We start from the raw sequence: 13,485 nt of genomic DNA on the forward strand, positions 1-13,485 counted from the left end.
TATGTTTGCCCGTACTTAGGTCAACAAAGTGGGAACAGCCCAAATAAACTATGGATTTAGATCGTGATTTTATAGAATTATGGTAAAAATTGATTTTGAAATAACCAAGTAGAACTGTGCATTTTTTAAGAACGTTTGTGTATTTCAAATAAAATTTGATTGTTTAATTGCTAAAATCTATAATAATATAGAAAATAATTCTTTCTTTTGTCATACACATTTCATATTTCTTTTTTATACTTAATTAGGTTTTAGAATTAATTGTTTTAAGAAAGATGAAAATAAATACCCAAAGACATTATGAATTATTTACATTTTTTAACAGCACAATATACTACAAATTAATCATTATTTTTTTTATCTAATCACCATTATTCATGAAGTCTCTTTTCACTAATGAGTTATAATCACCATTGTGCTTAAAATGATGGATTCTATTTCTGAGAATAAAATTAATTTTCAAAGGATTTAAAATAATTTGGGATAAAATATATTGTTAGATAAATAATCATTTTTTAGTATATCTATAATGTTTAAAACTGTCGATTACGATAAACTGTATATATAAAGTAAACCATTTTAATTACATAAAAGCTAACATTGTAAAAATTCAAATTTAAAAAAAAAAATAGAATATGAAAATTTTCATTCTATTACTCTTATGTCACTTGTTTTTCGTTTCTTATTTTACTTTAAATATTTTCAATTAACTAACCTTAAACATATTATTATTTTTATTATATAGTACAAATCAATGTTTTTAAACTTGAATAATTGTGTTCAATTGAGAGTAGTGATCAACTGTGAGTAGTGCATAAAATAACAAAAAACTAAATATTACGAAATAATAATCAATTGGATTTGAAGTGTCTACACTATCTAGAGTTGAAAGTATATGTGATGAGATTATTGTATCTAAGGTGCGAGGTTTTGGCATGGATAAAGTAGTCATGTCATATCTAAAGTTTTCACAGATTGGTTTTGCCATATTCAGATGGGTTCACTGATGGATGTTGACAGCAAAGGTTTTTGTATCGAATCAGGTCTCAATCACTCCGGTAGCACCAGACATTTTGTCTTTATTGTTGGGCAAAAAGAGAAAGAAATTCCTTCTTCATCGGAGCTAATGATATTTTAATAATTAAATTTTAATAATTATTTTTATAATTTGAGATAATAATTTTAAAATTATTTTAAAATATAAAACAAAAGAATAGAAAGTCATTTAACAAATATCAAATTTTAAATGAGAGTTCAAATTTTTATTAATTTTTTGAGTGTTGTTCTTCCTTGAACATTAAAACTATATTATATTTAATATTTTAAATATTATTTTAATATATTTTAAAATATTAAAATTAATGATAATTAATTTATTATAGCAATACAATAAAAAATATTACAAAAAAATTAAAAAGAATTCAAATTCTTTAAAAATAAAAAAATTGTCAAAATTTAACTTTTATAGATTTTTTTAAAATACTAAAAACGTAACAAATTATTCTTTTAGAGTACTGGTTTATTTCTTTGGAAAACTAAAAAATATTGAAAGATTAAATCATATACAAGCCAATTTAATTTACGAGGACAAAAACCACTTCTTTGAAAAAAAAAAATCAAAAAGCCAAAAGTAAAAAATTAAGAATGATTTCATGTTGTCGGATCAAGTTTTGAAACATCGTAAAAACAATAATATTAAACAAACAATAATTTTATTGGCCAGTTAAAGAGTAAATATTATAGTTTTGTTAATAAATAAAAATTGTTTTTCCATGTTTATTCAAAAGAAAACCTTGAATTTTCTGAACTCGAGGGCCTAGACAGTTTCATAGCCCCATCAAACTGAAGGCTGTCGGGAAAATTTTGTTTACTGCGAAGCATCAGACATTATAGTATATATCTAACACTAAAATTGTGTTCTTTCAGTAGGAATAACTTGAGAAAGACAAAGAGATAAAAAATATTAAACAGTGAAATTGGTGTTATCTTTTTTTAAAGAATTTAAATATGATTTTGAAGTAAATTAGATAATGAATTATATGAAAGTTTGTGATTGAATTGATTGATGTAACATATTAAAAAAATTAATAGATAAAAAAATAGATTATTAAAATATTTTTAATGTTAAAATTAACATTAAATTAAATGATATATAAATGATTTAGAATTATTTTTATAAATTTTATTGAATGATTAAAATTATAAAGAAATATTTATAAAAAATGAATAATATAATATATTTGGTATGTAATAAATTTAGTATGTAAAGTGAAAAATAATTTATTTACACAAAGATTTTGTTTAATTTTTAATAGTAATTTTAGAAGTAATAAATTTTTATTTGTGTTATTAATTTTTATTATGTTGTTTTCATAATAAGGGAAAATGAATAGATCACATATAAGAAAGCTTATATATGAGGAGGTAATTTCGTAAATTGAAATAGTCACCTTTTGATCTCACCATGCACTGGGAGATTGCATTTGGAATGAATCTCCTGATCATTGCTCAACATCACCTTCTATCACTCAAAAATAAAAGATAATCACCTGTTAATCCTCTCTTACCATTCTACATGAATAGTAGATCATTTCAAAACACAGCGTAATTCTTTTTAATAGATTGACTTGGGAGAGAATAAGGGAGGGAGATGAATAAATAAGACAAAATATGTCACCTTCTGATCTCGTCATGCACAAGGGGATTGCATTTGGAATAAATCCCCTGATCATCGCTCGACATCACCTTCTATCGTCCTAAAGGAAAAGGTAATCACCTGCTAATCTTCTCTTTCCGTTCCACATGAATAGTAAATTATTTCAAAACACAGTGTAAGAGAGTCTATTCTTTTTAATAGAATGACTTGGGAGAGAATAAGGGAGGGAGATAAACAAATTGGATGAATTTGAGGGTAAAGTTGGTGTTGTTTTTTACAAGGGATTTATAGGTGATTGTTGGGTAGATTGGAGAATGAAGTTTGTGAAAATTTGAGAGTGAATTGACTCATATGACATGACAAATTAAAAAAAAATAATAGATAAAAAAGTTAGATTATCAAATTGTTCCGATCCTAAAAGTAATATAAAGTTATATTTAGATGTGTTATAATTTTCTTTTTTAAATTTGATTGAATAAATGTAATTATAAAAAATTTATTTATAAAAAAAACAAATAATACAATGGTCCATCAAAATTCCTCTGTTGGTCGCTCCACTTCCTGCAAAACAAAAAAAAAAGTAAAAGAATGTTGCATGGAACATGGTGGAGGAATTGTTCCAAACAATTTTGGAACTGATTCATGCTAGACGGAATCGTTCCAAGCACATGTAGAACCAAACTAAAATCGTTTCAATATGGTGAAATTGTTCCAAGCACCACATGGGATCGTTAATCATTTCAAGCATTGATGCACCACATGGAATCATATCATTCAAATGGCGGAGGGAATTATTCCCTAACAGCATGCTCAAACATGAAATCGTTCCCCAACAACATGTTCAAACATGGAATCTTTCCATGATGAAGGAAACCATCCCCTAACGTGTCTCGTCTTTCCCACGGTGGATGCATCACGACCCACTTGCATAACATCCTGGACTCTTATCCATTTCAAAAAACACACAACGACACATACATGTATATGAATAGAATGAGAGTAATTTAGTAAATATAGCTTGATCACTCTCAAATTACCCCATATACAAAGGACGAGTATTTTGTCTAATTTCGCTAATTATCATTTCTCTATACTTTCTATTACTCTCAAAAGAACACGAAATTCGCTTTGTAATTTTTGTGCACATTAAAATTATTAAATTTGTGCAAAAGGATGCAGTGCGACACGTTCACAAATAAGAAAAAATAAAAAATAAAGTAATGGCACGTAATAGAGAAAAAAAAAACACTGAGAATACCATCAGGAGCAGTAGTAGTACCTTTTCTTTATTGTTATTTATTCTTTATTTATTTACTAAATGCTTGATAGCTTAATACTGTAAATTTAAATATACTTTTACTGTTTTACGTATTATGCGAAGATTATTAATTTAATATTATGTTTTGAAAAGGTAATCAAGAACAGTTAATAATAGAATCAGTTAATCAAATGTAATTAAAAACAAAATAGACCCAGGCAGAATAATAATAACTCAAAATAAAACCCCGTGTTTCAGACACAGTGAGACTTTCGAAGTATTGAACAAGCAAACCCTCACTTCCTTTGGCGGCTCTCAATTTTTCGAACCCCAAACCCTAGTTTTGTTTGGATTCCATCTCTAATAAGTATACTCTCATACGGTTTCAAGCGTGTTATTGTTCATATGGGTATTTTTTTTTGGGTTTGAAAGAAATCAGATAAGAGAGAGTGGGTTGTATCACGGTGGAGAAAGGAGGAGAAGAGAAAAAGAAAATGGAGGATTCTTTAGGACAAAAATGGAAGCAGCGAGAGTTCACTTTAGCATCAGTTTCTGACCTATCTGTTGCTCCTCCTTCCGCTTTGCCGGGAACCGCTCGCTTCGACTCCGACGGTCTCCAAATTCATCAGCAATCTCATCAGATACCACTCAGTATCGATCCTCGAACTGTTCAGGTTCGTTTTCACCTTCTGCTTCTTCGCTTAGCTATTGCAAGAGTAAAACAAAATTCTTTTAGTCGCAATATTATGTTGTGCATTTTATCTTATTCAGCGGCGGGGTTAATTTTATTTATTTGTTTATTCTTGTCGTTTTCTTGTTTTCTTCTTTGAATTTTAATGCTGTGTTTTTCTTCATTTGTTCACTGATTGAGCGAATAGCGAAACATTCAATAAATGAAATGGCAATCTTCATTAGGATCTCTCTTGATTATTGTTAATTTGTGGTTTATCCTCACAGTTATTCAGGCTGAGTCCTGTTCACTCCGTTTGCATGGTGGAAGGATCTGAAGCCGGTAAAAAGGTACGGAGCAGAATCATGGTAAAATTGTATTGGAATGGGACCGTAACATTAATTACAATGCGATTGTTGTTTCCGCATAAATAATGGATGTTAGATGCAGTACATTTTCATGGATGTCAAACTCTTGTGTATGATTTAGACTCCTACAGTTCTTCGTTGACAAAGAAAGTTAACTAATTATCAATATTTTTTTCTCTGGTAATGTAGTTTTTACCCTGCATCGAGCAATTGTGTCAAAGTTTTAATAGGGCTCAGAAAAATTGAATAAAATACTTTTTTATCGGTTTTCACTTTAGGAACTTATAATTTTCTGAGTTTATTAATATAAGTTTGGTCATTTATAGTTTGATATTATTTAACACTAATGTACCATCTCATTCTTTTAGTATGATTTTTTTTCTATTTTGTTTTATTAGTATTAAGAACATTTTGTTAAGCATATACGTCATTAATAGTTTTTTATATTACTAACAAATTTACTAGTCAACTCGGAGTAGAGTTTATGAATGCTCCATAAGTTAGCATAAATTCTCGAGTTCAACCGCCTTGAGTAATACCTCCGTTACATAATTTGTTGATTTGTTTGCAAATGCTCATGCATTTTGAATAGTGCTATTTTTGAAACAGGCATCGTATTCCAGGGGAGTCAATATCCAGTTTAGAAACGAGGAGGAGAGTGCAGCCTTCCATTGTGTAGTCCAACAATGGAAGAAGGAAATCAATGCTCAAGGTGCTGCTTTGAACATTCGTGTAATACTTGTTGTGGAATGGTCTTTTGTCATATAGCACTACTCCACCAGCAACGGTGTTTTTTGTATTTGCATTTATTGTTATTATTATTATTATTTAATTGCTTTAGGTCAAGTTTGTGGTCAGAGTAAATGAGTAATACTTATGCACCAAGTGACTATTAGTTATTAGACCTGTAAAACATGGATTGTAGAGGGGCAAGCCTTTATTTTTAATGTTTTATTATCTTAAAACTTTTTTCCTTCATCATATTTGTAGCTTGTCTGCTGCTGTCTAAACAAATTTTCTTCTTTCATGCACTGATTATTTCTCCTTCATCGTATTTTTTCATTCTCATGGAGGCCCTTTTATCGTACTTTATTTTATTCTCATAAGGTTATTTTCAGTAAAATATGATATTGTTTAACTTTATGTTTATTTTTTCAATACAGGAGGAAATGGGCGAAATGAATCAAATACAACTTCTAAAAGCAAATTCGATGAAAAGATAGAGTCATCATCTGCCAAAATGTATTTTCATTACTACGGACAACTTCTGCATCAGCAAAATATGTTACAGGACTATGTTCGAACAGGTTATACATTTTTATATTAATGTGGTCCCCATTTTTGTTTGAATTCTACGTATATGTTACTTATATGACATTAATTATTGTTTCCAGGCACCTATCACGCTGCTGTTATTGAGAACCGATCTGATTTCACTGGTCGTGTTGTAGTTGATGTGGGTGCTGGTAGTGGTATTTTATCTCTATTTGCTGCTCAGGTATGCTCATCACATTATTTGGGTCTAATTCAATTTGAAGTATATGACATTTGTCTTCTAACTTGATGAAATTTCAATGTTTCCTTTCCTCCTACAATCGGAGCTTTGTCATGTTCTTGTCATTCTAACATTCATTTTTAGGCTGGTGCAAAACACGTTTATGCCGTGGAAGCTTCTGAAATGGCAGAATATGCACGGAAGCTTATAGCTGGGAACCCGATGCTAGCTCAACGAATTACAGTGAGATCTGTTTCATGGTTTTTTGCTATAATTGTTATTTATTACGTATTTATTACTAATGGAGTTGTTTTATTTAATAATTTATATAGGTGATCAAAGGCAAAGTTGAGGATGTTGAATTGCCAGAGAAAGCAGATATTCTGATATCTGAGCCTATGGGTAAGTTCATGTTCTACTTCCTTCCAGCAAACTTGAAAATAATGATGATTTTCAATGTATACTTTATATACAATTGTCAAATATGTAGTGGAGACTTAAGTTGTAGCATGGCATGCTGAAATTTCACTCTTTTTTTTGTTGGAACTTTTTTCTGTTATGCAGGCACCTTGTTAGTCAATGAAAGAATGTTGGAGTCTTATGTCATTGCCAGAGATAGGTTTCTTGTTCCTACGGGAAAAATGTTTCCAGCTCTGGGAAGGTAAGCTAGCACCCTTCTCTGTCTTTCTTGGAACTTCCGGTATGTAACAATAGTAAATGAGATTTTTCCAAGGCAAGTTATGTGCAACTAATTTTTTTTCTTATTGAATGTGTCATTTCTAATTAATTTTTTTTATATCCCAAGACTAGTGACATGTTAACAAATTTAATAAATGGTATCTATTGCTCTTTCAACTATAGTTCACAATAATATGGGGTACAGGGTGTTTGAAAATTGTTTCATTCTTGTTTTACGCCTACATTTTATTTGATGCTTGAGTGAAAAAATTAATTTTCAAGGTCTTGGTGCTTTCTTGTTCTGAATGATTTATCCAATTCAAATATCATCGGATTATGGGTGCATTTGGTTAACTTATTTGAAAACATTCCTTTGATTAAACTTTAATTTCTTAAGCTATTCTTAGTAACATCAGTGAAGCAGACTTTTTTATTTTTACCTGAATTAACTTCTTTCATTGTTGTAGATTGTTTTAAACTTATCATAAAATTATCTAAATATGTGTTAAAATGGGACCATTCTTTCTTAGAAAACAAACAGGCTTTTATTTATAATCATCTTATTATTATATTGTGTTCTCCTAACCTTGAATTTATTTTTTGGTGTAGGATTCACATGGCACCTTTCACTGATGAATATTTGTTTATAGAAATTGCTAATAAGGTGTGTAAACAACGTGCCTTTATTTATATTTGTAGATGAGTTTCTGTGTTTGTTCTGTAGCTAATACACGAAGTGTGTGTTTATTAGTTATTTCTTGAAATTATAGTGCCTAATTTATACACCTTTGGAGAGCTTTTTCTTTTCCATCTGGAATTGGCATCAATGTAATGGAAGAGGCTAATCTTTGTAAAAGAGTATTTACTGGATTACGAAGAATCCAGTCTGGAGTGTCTCTTACTGAGATTTGCTTCAGTTGTCCAGTGAAATGGATTTCAGTGATATTCAGCAATGATGCCTGACACCAAAAAGAGATTGGGAAAAAAAAACAGCAGCTTATTTTGCTTTGTACAATCTATCAAAAGCTTTTCTGATTTCATATTTTGTTTAGAATTGCTTCTGGTGTAAGGCATCATAGTGAAAATTGCTCAGTGATTATTTTAACTTTTTTTTTTCAGGCACTGTTTTGGCAGCAACAGAACTATTATGGTGTTGATTTAACACCCCTACATGGGACTGCATTTCAAGGATACTTTTCTCAGGTAATATGTTTTCTGAAATTTACCAGTTTGTTTTGGGTAGTTCCCTCATGAACAAAAAAGGTTAAATGTGATATTATCTTCCATTCTTCGTATTTAGTATTACTATTGGTTTTGTTGCCATAAATTAGTTTGTTATTGGAGGTTTTATGTCACTAATGATGGAATCTTTTCCTACGTAAAGCCTGTGGTGGATGCTTTTGATCCAAGACTGTTAATAGCTCCTTCAATATTCCATGTGATAGACTTCACCAAAATAAAGGTTCGAAGAATTTTTTTTCTTCACAGTCCATTTCGTTTTGAGACTGTCACATTTCCTTAGGGTCGTGTTGGTTCTGGTAATTTGGTGTCGCTGATCAAACAAGCTGATTTATTTCGATTGCATTCAGTTTTTCATGTAATTGATTTATTTTTAAGGCAAACATGCTTCCATATTGAAACCTCTTTTAAATAGAAGTCCCGGGCTTCTCTTCTAATTGTTTCACTAGTTATTTTCTGGAAGAAGAAATTCTATGAAACTACAAAAAGGCATGCATTCTTCTGGTTATGAATCATTGGTTTTTATAAATAGTATACTGTTCACGTGGGACTTAATTGTGTTCATTCCTGTTGTTACTACTGTATTCTTTCAATGCTTGCAGTACCGTTGACTACGAATTTTTTACCACTGACCAGATCACTTTTTATATTGTAGGAGGAAGAACTGTATGAAATTGATATTCCTCTGAAATTCATAGCCTCTGTGGGCACCAGAGTGCATGGCTTAGCTTGTTGGTTTGATGTGCTGTTCAATGGAAGGTAAATGTTCCTCTTTATTTGTCTAGGCTGCATTTTATTTAGATGTTTTGGTTACTGTTCTGGTCTGTTGAGTTTTCTTTAATTATTATAAATCAACAGTACTGTGCAAAGGTGGCTTACCACTGCTCCTGGGTCACCGACAACCCATTGGTACCAGTTACGTTGTGTTCTCTCACAGCCAATATACGTCATGGCTGGACAAGAAATTACTGGCAGGCTTCACTTGATTGCTCACAATGCACAGAGTTATACAATATATTTAACATTGTCAGGTTGGTACTTATCTGCTTTCTTTTCCTTATTGTTGATATACCTGCACCATCATGTTAATTCACCAAATTTCAATTTTCATTTAGCTAAAATGTGGGGTCCTGGTGCTGAACAAGGGGGAATTCTCCAAACATCTTCCTGTAAACTTGATCTGAAAGAACCCTATTATAGAATGTCTCAACCACAGGCTTATGCATTAGCTCAAGATCAACAACCTCAACCACTTATACCAACACAGGTATGGAATTTCTATCTCTTCCCATTCTGAGTTGAAATTCAGAAAACAATTTGATGGTAGATTTTTTTGTACGATGTCTGTAGAATTTGATATATATTAAATTAAATTTAGGGGAAAATCCAGGAAGAGTGACGAAGTAGGAAACCTTAACAAGTATATTTTCTCTCTTTGACTAAAGTATTCCCATAGACATTACCACGAAACTAATCTCACCAGTATTTACTAATATTAATGAGAACTGACCTAGAAGTCCAACAACAGTTCCCTGGGATTCAAATTATAGTAATAGGTTTACAGGCACTTAATCAATCTTGAGTCGTACTCCTTTTCATCGATTAGTTTCTCAACTTGAAGTTTATTTGTTTGTGCAAAATTGGAATTTGCCAACTAAAGAAAATGTGACTGAATCTTGGCTATATGGCTCCCTGAGACAGCTAGGTGTTGGATTAATTATATTATTTTTGTAGTCTTTTTTATATTTTTGATGTACTTTGTTTTATTGTTTATGTTGTATCAGTCACCCTGACTTCAAATGACAGGATTTAGATGAACCTGAATTTGTACAACAGCCTTCGCCTAATTCATGTGTCCAGATTGATCCACTGATGCAGAATATTTAAGTTGACAAATTCTAACCCTAATTTCTATTTGTAACATGAGTTTGCCATGATGTAACATGTTGGGGCCATTTGTCTGTATTTGGACATTTCCCTTGCCTGTAAATTACATTGTGTTCAATCTATTGTGGGTGAATGTCACCCTCACAAATCTATCAAATCTCATGCCTCACAAACTAGGGAATTTAACGACTTGGTTGAGTTTAAGTGTTACTTCCACATTTAATTTAATTAATATGAAGTTTTAAAATCTCGGAATATCCCTACCTTGAGTTGTTTATTTCCTGAAGTTATATATCTTTCAACACGAATGGAGTTGGCGTCATTTGCAAGACTCCGGTTGCACAAGTCGATACCAGTTGACATCTTATATTTTGAATACAAACAATATTTCAGATCCCGACATAAAATAAAGGAATTTGTGTTTCAAAAGATTTTTTCTTTTTATAAAAAGAAGTCGTGTTTGAAGAAATGATTTGTTTTATTTTTTTTTTTCAATTTTAGAAAAATTGTAGCTATTTATTTAGAGAAGTTATAAGTTTTTTTATTTTATTTATTGACAATTTTTTTCCTTTTTGTGTTGTAGAAATTATTATTTTTTGAATTTTTATTTTATTATAAATTAAAAGAGTAAACAAGTAAAATATATAAACAGTTAAAATTGTGAAAATAAAATAAATAATTAAAATCATCCAACATTTCATACACATTTTATTAATAATATTAATTAATTAATTAATGAAAACAGTAATGTAATAAATTTACAAAATAATTAAAAAAGTAAATAAAACAATTTTATATAAGCCCAGTTATTGAAAGGCATACGTTCTAAAACTATTTACATATAACTAGTATATATATATAGAAAATGACTACATATCTTCTTACTTCTAAAATCATTATACGCAAACTTGTATAATCGTACTCCAATAGGTGCATTTATTTTAAGACTCATTTTAGTAGAAATAAATTTTAAACAGATAAATGATAAAAACTTTATAAATAAGTTATAAGCCTTATTTATTTTTTCATTATAAATTTCATATTTCTAATATTTTTTCTAGAATTTTAAAACTTGAAGCTATACTTTTAATAGACAAAATACAATTATAAGGAGGTAACAATGTGATTATCAAGTTGAATCAATAAAATTCTTGATTGATGTAAGTAATTAATTCCCTACTAGGAACTCAATTTATTTTTTCTTCTCTTTAAGAATTCTCTTAAGGATTATGTTGGCTATAATTAGTTCTCCATATGAAGAAATTGAAAAGACAATTTAAAAATTTAGAGAAAAATATAGAAAAGGAGATGAAGACATAATTTATGAAATTGAAGTAAATTGGGCCTAAATGTAAGCTCTAGTTAGGTTTATAGGTTCTACAAAAGTCTAAAAATAAAACAAGAAAAATCAAATGTGCATGGGTTCTTCTACAACATACAGTAAATGTACTTCAACTTCAAAAAATCATACATAGAAAATAAAATAAGACTCCATATCTAGCATACCATATGTCTATTTTGAATTTCCAAACATGTAGAATCAATGAAATTGAAATCAACAAAAAATAATATCTGTAGAAAAAATCATGATCAAAATAGTAAGTAAAAGTGAGATTAGTTGATAAAGCAATTATGTATAATGAACCTAAGTTATAACTACTAATATAAAATTATTTAAAAACTTGAAAACGAAACATATTGAAAGTATTTTCAATGTACAATAAAACTATAGATGTAGACAAAATATGTGTAGTGGAGGCCTTTTATGAATGTATGGCGAGGAATACTTAAGATAATGTTATGACTTCAAGGATTGTAGTGTTAAGCACATATTTCATTATAAAAATGAAATATTTCATGTTTTATTGTTGATCTAATCATATAAATAAGACATCAAGTAGTGAGAAGTTAAAAGGATATTACAAATAAATAGTACTACAAATAGAGCAAAGGGTCAAAGTTTAATTACTAATTGTTAGGATATCTAATATCAGCTACAAATATCGTTAGAGTTCTCTTTACAACACATAAATAATTTTGTTCTCTTCAACAACTTTTAAGAGTAATTTATGCTCAATTTAATTTTAATATTAATGCGAAAGAGGAGAATTAATACAGAAAACGAATGATGGAAACATATTTATGTGAGATAATTAACACTTCTCTTTAATCTGGTGGCATTTATGCAAGACACTCTTTCATTTTAAACTAAGTATCACCTTTCCAGATCCGACATCAGGAAAAAAAATATAAAAGATACATTCTAATTATTTCATTTTCTTCTAAAAAGTTTCCTTTAAAAAGAAAATATCATGTGAAAATTTAACAAGCAGTCATAGAAAATATCATCATCAGCCTCTATAAAAATATTTACTAAAAATATATTATCTAATCACTTTCCAAAATGTTAGAAAACTTAAAACCATTCTTCTGCCTTGAGATAGATTTCTTCCGTGGATCCTCACCGAAATTTGCATGATTATTTGCGCATTTATCTAGATCTTCCAGAACTCCAAGTATTCACTTCACGTCACTCCAGAAATTTGCATGATTTGATTTTTTTTGGTTCTGTTTTCAATTTTGGTTGCATCAGAGCAAGTGTAGTGATATTTGACTGCTTAGCAAGAGTTGCTTGAATGATCGGGCATTTCTGTTGTACTTTGTCGAGCATTAACAATATATTTAAGTTCGTATTTTAGAAATCTTTTCGATATATTCTAAACATCAAAATCAGTATATTTTGAAGGTAACATGAGAGAAATAACACGGGAAAAGAAAAAACAACCTAAAGAATTCAAATTCTGCAAAATCAAATTCCCAAGTGCATGGTTGAGAAACTTATAGGCATTAAATAATGTAATAACTGTGAGAGTTTGAGAGTAGAAAGACGTAGAAGAGTATTTTTAGGGTTTGGAGTCTCTGATTCTGAAATGGGTGGTCCGGGACAAAATCATAGTTGTACACAAGATAATGGGACAAGCGTTTGTGAGGTGTATTTAGTTGTCACTCTAAAAAGGTAACCCAGATGCCAATGCTGCCATCATAATAATCATAGGACCCTGTTCACCCATTTCAATTCACAGATAATAATAATAATAATACATGTGAGGCTGCCTTTAATCCAGGATAAGAATATCATTCCTCCTCCAATGGAAACCAGACATTTTTCTTAAGAATTTCAAAGGCTGTTTATATGAAATGACCACCCTGTTACCTAAGGTTGATAAAGACCAC

General features: G+C 29.9%; 1 protein-coding gene across 2 annotated transcripts; it reads left to right on the plus strand.

Annotated features, from left to right (window-relative positions):
* The first annotated feature begins 4,152 nt into the window (after positions 1 to 4,152).
* LOC114179376 (probable histone-arginine methyltransferase 1.3) lies at positions 4,153 to 10,455 on the plus strand. 2 transcript variants are annotated; one of them, XM_028065700.1, is made up of 15 exons: positions 4,153 to 4,588; positions 4,872 to 4,934; positions 5,562 to 5,664; positions 6,116 to 6,259; positions 6,347 to 6,450; positions 6,592 to 6,690; positions 6,780 to 6,849; positions 7,012 to 7,108; positions 7,735 to 7,789; positions 8,245 to 8,328; positions 8,510 to 8,587; positions 9,020 to 9,123; positions 9,223 to 9,395; positions 9,480 to 9,631; positions 10,171 to 10,455. In XM_028065700.1, the coding sequence occupies exons 1-15, from the start codon at positions 4,409 to 4,411 to the stop codon at positions 10,249 to 10,251; spliced, it is 1,587 nt and encodes a 528-aa protein (XP_027921501.1). In that variant the 5' UTR covers positions 4,153 to 4,408; the 3' UTR covers positions 10,252 to 10,455. The 2 variants fall into 2 exon arrangements, with proteins under 2 accessions (XP_027921501.1, XP_027921502.1); XM_028065701.1 differs by having other exon boundaries at positions 10,149 to 10,438.
* Positions 10,456 to 13,485: the final 3,030 nt, after the last annotated feature.

This window comes from Vigna unguiculata, chromosome 3, assembly GCF_004118075.2.
Source record: "Vigna unguiculata cultivar IT97K-499-35 chromosome 3, ASM411807v1, whole genome shotgun sequence".
NCBI classification, from domain to species: Eukaryota; Viridiplantae; Streptophyta; class Magnoliopsida; order Fabales; family Fabaceae; genus Vigna; species Vigna unguiculata.